General features: G+C 31.3%; 1 protein-coding gene across 2 annotated transcripts in view; it reads right to left on the bottom strand.

Annotated features, from left to right (window-relative positions):
- Positions 1-845: 845 nt before the first annotated feature.
- brun (trafficking protein particle complex subunit brun) overlaps positions 846-9194 on the bottom strand; it is a 33625-nt gene continuing 25276 nt past the window's right edge. For both annotated transcript variants that reach the window (XM_089241102.1, XM_089241103.1), the window contains exons 18-25: positions 8596-8733; positions 8162-8283; positions 7614-7756; positions 5164-5422; positions 3798-3891; positions 3568-3666; positions 2517-2641; positions 846-2277 (exon numbers count right to left, since the gene is read on the bottom strand). In XM_089241102.1, coding sequence (XP_089097228.1) covers positions 2017-2277; positions 2517-2641; positions 3568-3666; positions 3798-3891; positions 5164-5422; positions 7614-7756; positions 8162-8283; positions 8596-8733 — 1241 coding nt within the window. In that variant the 3' untranslated portion in view covers positions 846-2016. The remainder of the gene's footprint in view (positions 2278-2516; positions 2642-3567; positions 3667-3797; positions 3892-5163; positions 5423-7613; positions 7757-8161; positions 8284-8595; positions 8734-9194) is intronic.

Raw genomic sequence — 9194 nt, 5'->3', positions numbered from 1 at the left:
AATTCTCTGAAATTCTGTAGGGAAGAAGACCACTGTACCTTAGGACAGTTATACCTACTGACATTTAATTTTAAAATTTGAAAACAGATAGGACTGTAGGGTGGGGATTCCTAGTGTATGTAAACTAGTGATAGGCAGTTGCCCACAAGAAGCCGCCTCATGGAAGACTCAAGGTAAGTGAACATATTTTTACTTTTTATGAAGGTCAAAGTAAAAAATGCATCTGATCTTTATTTTTTTTCTTTCCCTCTAATGTTTTAATAACTATTTCTCATAGTTGTCATTTACTATAGAGGTTTTGATTTTAAAGTCATTGAAATTTTAATCTACCTGTTGCTATCTTCCTTTATAAAAAAGACTAATGTTGTTTCTATAGCCACTCTAAGATGATGTACCTTCAGACACACTCATTTGTGTCAGCAGTAGCTAGGACGGAAACCAACCAAGGGAGAAAGCAAGGAATATCATGAGTCTAGACCGACACCCTGAAAAAAAAGCCATTGAAAAAGTCTTCTTGGATAAAGCAGCTGAAAAGACAAGAACGTAGCAAAATGAAAACAATCGGTGAAAGAAAAAGCTTCTTATAGTTCTTCTGACGACTTTGATGAAGCAATTTTGTCATCAGGATCTTCAGGTTATGACTTATTACGAATGAATGGAGAAATGGAAGAAGAGTGAATGGAAAGACAGTTCATATACTATGAGCATGTGCTCTATTGATAGAGGAGGAAAAATTGGTTAAACATTTTGTGGCTAAAATTATGGACAAGGTCAATTCCATATTGTTGACTGTAAAATATTGTAAGGAATATCTGTGATGCACATAAAAAATTTTGTTTTGATGATTATCAGGAGTTTGAGAGTGCTTCTGAAGACATTTTGCTGGAGCTAACACCACCAAATGTTGACTCAACTGAGCATCAATCAATTTTTTTGTGTCTCTGTGAACTTTGGAAACTTCAATTTGGGTTAGTGAGTTCAGTGAAACAATTTTTTATTTGTATTCAAAGTTCAAATGTTACTTTTTTTTATCAAGTGTTAGTAATTACTTTTATTTCATATGTACACTTATATATATATATAAGTGAAAAGTTTATAAATCAATAAAATGTTTCTCTCTCTCTCAACAATATTTTTTTAATGAAAACTGCACTTTTATATTATGTCCACAGGTAAATTTGGGTGTGTACATGGGTTGTTGTGCCTAAGGATGAAAATTACTTCTCCAAATTTTGAATTTTTAAAAAATTTGATATTCAAAATTTAGATCTTAAAAAATATGACATTATTCACAAAGGTTTAGAGCATAACCTAAGCATTTTACTAGAAGAAAATATGTTTCCCTGCAGTTGAGAAAAAATAAAATATGAATTTTGTCCGTTGAGATACAAGTTTCCCCTATTTTCAGTAATTTAAGCCAGACGGAACCTGTACTACCCCATATAATAAAAAATTCACTGAAACAATAATACTGACATCTGATAATTTAACACACATTTGTAGTTTGACAATATAAACTTAAGGAAAATATAACATGATAAACAATTCTTGGTCTTCTAAAGTAAAACTTATTCCCACTGTAACTTTGTAATGAACTAAATTTTCGAAGGAATTTGCATTTGAAAGCACCTATCGCACAAAATACAACAGATTTCATTTTTAAAAAACAGTTAATCTAAACTCCATTAAAAAACATTGAATTTCTAACAAGATGCTTCAAATACATATAATGTATGACGATGAAACTTGAAATTTGCTTGTAAAGATGTCATAGGAGTTAACTTTCTTGTTGAGTCATCTTTTTTAACAACTACAATAGATCTCTATCTCATACTTAGGAACAGCAAAGGAGGACAATAATAAACATTACAAGTTAAGAAAAAAAAAAGGACATCCTATAATGTTTCAAAAGTGAAATACATATCTAAAATGTGGAATCAACAATTTGCGATGGGGGAGAAGAACAAATGGAATATATGGCCACGTGTTAACTCTGCGTAACTTCAATTATTTGTCCTAATCTTCAACAATGGTAATATCTATGGATGGGGAACACTTCCAGACATGGCTATTTTGATTACTGTCCCAAGAAGGGTGGTTCCGTGCATGAGGATCTGTTCTTTCCATACTCCTTGATGCACGAGAAGTTGGTTTAGCTGGTGACTGAGGCCAGATGGCTTGGTGTTCCTTACTGCTACACGAAACATCTAGTTTATAATTACCAGAGTGGAAAAAGACAAAACCACATTCATGACTGAAGTCTTCATGTGGTAGAATCTGTGAAATTGAATCAATACAAATGATTATTTTGATAGACTGAACTGTCAAACTAAGATGCATATTGTGAGCAATGGAAAAAAAAATAGTTTTAAACATCAGGTCTGTTCATAAGTATATAACAGTTTTAAACATTAAATAAGAATTAGTGTTTGGAAAAACCGAAAAAAAATTGCCAATGACAATCATTGGTGTAATAAGCAAATACTTTGATCACATCTAAAAAAAGCAATGCCTACCTCCTTAATAAATACTTTGTCACTACCAACAACAGCCCTTTTAGTTTCAAGCCTGAAATTTCTGTTGCCATTTTGATGATCTTGATAGCCACGTACACATAAATATAATGAATGTAGAACAACATCTGCAACGATATACAATTTATTAAAATGCATATTCACCAAATATAAGCTAGAAAACTTCAAAAAAGACTGTTTGCAAAAAGGAAACATTATGTGAACACGTAATTTCTCAAAAACTATTTTAACTTCAATAGTAAATGATTGTAATAAATAAACCAGTATTGAAAGTAAGAGAAAATATTCTTAAAACTATTTTGTATATCGTGGAAAATATTCTTAAAACTATTTTGTATATCCTGGAAAATATTCTTAAAACTATTTTGTATATCGTGGAAAATATTCTTAAAACTATTTTGTATATCGTGGAAAATATTCTTAAAACTATTTTGTATATCGTGGAAAATATTCTTAAAACTATTTTGTATATCGTGGAAAATATTCTTAAAACTATTTTGTATATCGTGGAAAATATTCTTAAAACTATTTTGTATATCGTGGAAAATATTCTTAAAACTATGGGTGTATTTTTATTCATGTATATATCATATATATTTACTTTACAACATCTTGTATATTCTTTGCACTTTAAAACTTCAAGTACGTTCCTTCAAAATTTTACAAGATAGGGTTTTTTTTAGCAAACCCACGATAAACTCTCATTGAGAAAAATACACAATTTTTTTGACTGTTTGATGTCAGTGTTTTATTCAGGTGCTTGTGTATCTAAACTGACATAACATACTACATACTTCTTGTGCTTCACATCAGCTGTACAAAATATTCTCAAATGACATTAATACACAACGAGACTTAAAATAAAATAAAAATCTGAGAAAAACAAAACAGAAAGAGATCTAAATTTTAGAGACATATTTAAGAACAATCATGTAGAAGAATTTGAGAATTGTGATTCTAGTAAATCATAATTTCAACAATGAAAAAAAAATTCAGAATTTTTTCAAATATATATCTAACATGTGAATATTACCTGAAGTATTGTGAAGAGTTATACTTATAGTAATAAGATCTCCAACAATGAAGCTGAACTCATCCTCAACTTTGAATAATCGTCCATTCAAAAGTATATCTGAAAAGGAAGTCTCTTTGATTAATGATTTTTGCAACAAAAATCACATTCGATTCGGAAACATTTTCTATACACTGTATTAAAATACTCCCATGAAGAAAAATAAAAAGACAAAATGGATCTGAAATTACCCCATTGTATAGGTGACATTAGTATAATGTCCAACATTGAATCACTCCAGGTGACACCTGATACAGAAGCTCGTCCACTGACTTCTAAGGATGTCTGATGCAGTACAGTTAAGAAATGGAAACCATACATAAATCTTATTATTTGCATTCCTTTCTCCAGTGAAATTCCTTGGCTTAAATTCAAAATCATGAACAAATATATGCAGTGGAATTTCGTTAATTCAAACTTTTATGAATTCCACTTCAGTTTTCTATGTAATTTTATGTTAAAATTCCTTGTGCTTAATTCAATTTTAATTAAACATTTTGGATAATTCGAAGTTGGACAAAAACAATTATGAATTTAGTTTCAGTAAACGTAGACAGTTGTGGGTGGAATCCCGAATTACACATTACTTCTCTCGACAAATTTGTTCAATCTTCATTATACAGGGATATTGGCTACTATGTGTGACCAATTTGTTAGACAATAAATCTTTAAAAATATAAGTTACAAAATTCTGAAGTTTCTGAATTTAGACCCACAGTAGGGGCCATTTTTTCACTTTATCATAAAACAACGATTCGTTAGTATGGCTTGAACAGTCATGCTAACATTCTCTGAGGAATGTGTAAGGAATGGTCAAACCAGTCCGGAAGATAAATCCAGGTTTTATTGAAAATTGTAGTAAAGAACAAGCACTTTCTTTGAAAATGGAACCCTTTAAATGTCAGAATTTAATTTGCTTTTTGCATTGTATTTATTGTTTGAGGATTTATTAGCAATGCAGTTCAAAAAAATTTCCGGTTTTGAGTGATCAAACACTAACACAACCACATGATCTAATTATGTAAAAAAGATCATCTGTGCTGAGTTAGTCTGCCAAAAGAGTTTGTATGGCTAAGTGAGCAATTTCAGATACAACTGTCCATATAGAAAGAATTCAAAATGCTAATTTGTAAATTTTTAGTTTTGATAATTTAATGTGCCTATTTTAACATTACATTATTTAGCCGGAATGTTTTCAAAATTGTATACCACTTGGTATAAAAATTGTGTTGTTTAACTTGTTCAGAATAGCTTCTAACAAAAATAGATTTTTCCAATACCACCATACAAATGAATAGCAAAATTCTAGAAAGAGTTTCATAACTGATGATCAGTTATTGTTTTCGTAATTCGAGCTTTGAGCACTAAACCGGTTACACCGAAATTTTCAAAATGGATGATAGTTGAATTGAAGTTCAATTTCGATACAGCAAGGCATTTCCCAAAAGTTTTAAAAACAAATCAAGTTTATGTCACTAAAAGAAGATGTTCTAAAAAAACGTCAATCACCGAAACATAATTCATTGAGTGTTTAAATATTTCAATTGCAAAAGATACAAGAGTCCATCTCAGATCAACAAGGTTCACAAGATGATCTCTGCAGGCCTTCATTAGCCTTTGCTTCTGCTGTCGATCGTTGACTTCGATGTTTCCATTTTCTGCAGGAGGAGTAGAAAGAGGGCATCGTTCAACAGGTACGGGTATGCGACAAGTATCACATGCCTCAATGAGGATTCTCTTATTTGCAGCATACTGGAGTTCCATCTCATGGGTTGTTGAGTTAAGAATATCTAGGACTAGATAACAGTGGGTAGGTCTGAAAAATAATGACAACAACGATTATATTAATCCAAAGGATATGTGTGATTTTATATCATTTTAAACATTTACGGCACATCATAGAAATGACTTAATGTATAAAAAATAAAGCAAATGATTTGTGATTTCACATTTATAACCTTGAACAAATATTGTATTCCATTGAGAGATATAACAGCTGTGGCAAGTAAAAATCTTTAGAAAATATTTCTACACTCAGCATAAGTGCCGCATTACCATGTACACTGCAATTTTTCTGTGAAATTTCTCATTTTGCTTCTTTTTTTAAAGTTATAAAACATGTTTTTTAGTAGGTATAACTTATCAGTATCAAATATAATAATCATCAACATTGAGGAATTTTTTTCTTGCAATATTTAAAAAAAAAAAAAAATACTGCATCAGCATAAGGGTAATAATCTCTAAAATTGTTTCAATGAACATACATTTCAGCAGATGGTCATTTTTTGTCCAGAAACACTTTTGCGAGTTATATAAGAGCCAATTTAATATTTCAGAGTAAAACAAAATATATGGATAAAATTGATTCAAACATACTTGCTCCGCGATTGTGCTTTTATGTATATAAATCTACACACATTTGTGGTTTTTCTATTTTTTTCTTCCATACATCCATTATGACCAGAGTTTGAAGACTAGCCACTCCACAAACTGACAAGACTTCAGAACGACAAATTTGAGAAATGACCAAGAATTAACTGGCTACTCTATGAGAACAGCCTAGACTGGATATTGCAAATGTACATTTTATGATAAATCTGGGATTATCTATAATAGCTGATTATTATGCATAATCATCGATCGCCTCACTAAGTCTGATAAATTTTCCATACATTTATCACTTATTACTATTGATTAATAATGTATATAATTCCCAAATGAAGTTGGTAAGTACATGGAAAATATGGTGGGTAAATATGGAAGAAATAATCTGGAAATATTTGAATTCAACAAGTCTCTTTCTTACAGTTTCTCCTGCACGTGATTGGTGCACTACACATATTCTTCCATAAAAATTAAATCAAAGTAAAAGTTATAAGGATAAAAATGTATAGCCAAAATGATTATTATCAGTCTTGTAATGTTAGCTTTCATACCATATATCAACATTTTTAAACATAATCAACATCACTGATCGAATCCCTCATCCTAGCTCGAAATTTGAAAAAAATCTCTGGTAAACTTAAATGATTCATTAATAATTTATCACATTTACCTATGTGAGCTGGGGATTATGCATAATCACAGGTAAATGTGATAAATTTGCAAAACTTACCAAAATGGTTGATGATTATTTGTATATGTATAGTCATCAAATTTATCACATTTACTGTAACATACACAGTGGAACCTTGATAACTCAACACCCCACAAGTATCGATAAACATGTTGCTTAAATGATTGTCAAGTTAGCGAGGCTTCATTCGATCTCACCCTCACAATTTTTAAACATCATTTATGCATGGACATATGCTTATATATAATTAAACAATTCTATTCCACAATCTACAAATTGAAAAAAAAAAATTCATCTGCAGTTTTCTATGAAATGTTTCCATCTCTCATCAATAATCTTGAATAACAAGTGAAAAAAAAATAATGTGTTGAAATATCTTATTTACAAATGAACAATGAAGCTTTTGAAAATACAAAAAACATTTATTTTTAGTAACTTGAAAATTTTTGATCTAGCTTACTCAACCATCATTTGCTCAAAAATTGCAGACATCATTACACTTATCTGTGATTTTTGTAGTGCCTGGGTTGAGTTAGTCAGGTTTCAAACAGTGGAAAATGGCCCTTATCTTGAAGTGAGGGTAAACCAATGAAAAAACTTAGAAATGTACATCGTCATGAACAATGCGGTGAAAATTTATGAACTGGTTAATGCCTGAGTAGTTTTCAAAAAATTAATTGAGTAGTGTGAAAAAACAATACAAATTGTCAACTTAAGTGGGGTTCAGCTAACTAGTGTCAAGTTAGAGAGGTTTTTCCTCACTGAATTTAGTTTTGTGCTAACCACAAGAATGATAAATATCAAGTTAGCCGCATGTCAGGTCATCAAAGTTCCACTGCATAAAGCATTTAACTTCACATCCTTTATCATGTTTTCACATACAGAAACACAATGTAAAATAAAGCAAAAGCAAACCAATATTTTTACATACATTTCAGCTGGCAATACATCCCACTTCGTAATCATAATGGACGGTAATACTTCAACTGTTATTGCAACTGCACACTGCCTGCAGTATTCAGCAGCCATACCAGGGCCCCCAGTGTACTGCAACTGTAACACTGCTTCAACAGTCTGAAATCACAACAAAAACAATGAAAAATTAGTCATTAAAAAATAAGTTTTACTCATGAATCAAAGGAGATGATTCAGTGAAACAAAATATGATTTGAAAGTACAGGTTGATTATGGGAAAAGTTAATACTGAAATTCCTAATTTCAATTTTGTAATCCATCACATGGAACCAATTTTGGTGAAATATTTTGCCATTATTCCATTTTCTTAGAAAATTAGTAAAAAAATTAGTTGCCAAACTAATTGCCAAACTAATTTTGGCAAACTAAGCAAACAAGTCTGAAAAGTAATTAAAGTGGAAAGCTTATTTCATCACCTTTTTTTTCTACCAATAATAGAAATTAAATACCACTCTTGATTAAGGAACATAAAAAATGGATTGGATAAATTTTCTAAAGAAATACCTTTGGTGGGTAAGGCTCTGGGGTAGTAACAGGTTGCCTTCTCCGATTTGGAGTACCAGTAAGAGAAGATGCTGATGATGATCTAGAGCCCTTGGCACTTGATGGGTTCAGAGAATTGAGATCTAGAAATAAATAGTTTCTTTACATACAAAAATCTCTGAAATATCAATAAGAAATACTGTAAAAACCACCCTTGGATAAAATACTGTAAAAACACACAATGCATAATTAAAAAAATTTTTTATATACTAATAAAAATTTTGTTAAACTGATTAAAGTTTTATAAGAGTGAACTGAACTGTATAGCAATCCATAATTAAGTATGATTGAACCATCATTCAATAATCAAAGATCAAGTTAAATATCAGAACAATGAGGACTGAAATCACTTTGGTTACTGACTATACAAGCTAATGATGAAAAAAAAAACATACTTGCACTTGTCTTTGTTTCAGTGACAAACTCTCGAACAGCATTTATGTACAATGTAAAGCTCGCGCTGCTGTCAACAGCTATAGGCAATTGCGTGTCAAGATTTTCCTTGCTCCACATGAAGAAAGAAGACTCTTTTTCTGAGAATAAAAATAAATCTTTTTATGTGCTCACATAATATCAAAGATAATATGCATAATTATTCTCATAAAAATCAGGATTTCAAATAAGAATTTTTTTTACTCATGTTTTATATACACTGAAGAGCCAAAAAAACTTGTACACCTGCCTAATATCGTGTAGGGCCTCCGCTAGCTCGCAGAAGTGCCGCAACACGACGAGGCATGGACTAATGTCTGAAGTAGTGATGGAGGTAATTGACACCATGAATCCTGCAGGGCTGTCCATAAATCCGTAGGAGTAAGAGGGGTTGGAGATCTCTTCTGAACAGCACGTTGCAAGGCATCCCAGATATGTTCAATAATGTTCATGTCTGGGGATTTAGGTGGCCAGCGGAAGTGTCTAAAGTCAGAATAGTGTTCCTGGAGCCACTTTGTAGCAATTCTGGACGTCTGGGGTGTCGCATTGTCCTGCTGAAATT

Source organism: Pholcus phalangioides, unplaced genomic scaffold (genome assembly GCF_987345545.1).
Source record: "Pholcus phalangioides strain wild (caught in Gottingen) unplaced genomic scaffold, Ppha-v1.0 ptg000013l_1, whole genome shotgun sequence".
NCBI lineage: Eukaryota > Metazoa > Arthropoda > Arachnida > Araneae > Pholcidae > Pholcus > Pholcus phalangioides.
This window is presented reverse-complemented; position numbering and strand designations above follow the sequence as displayed.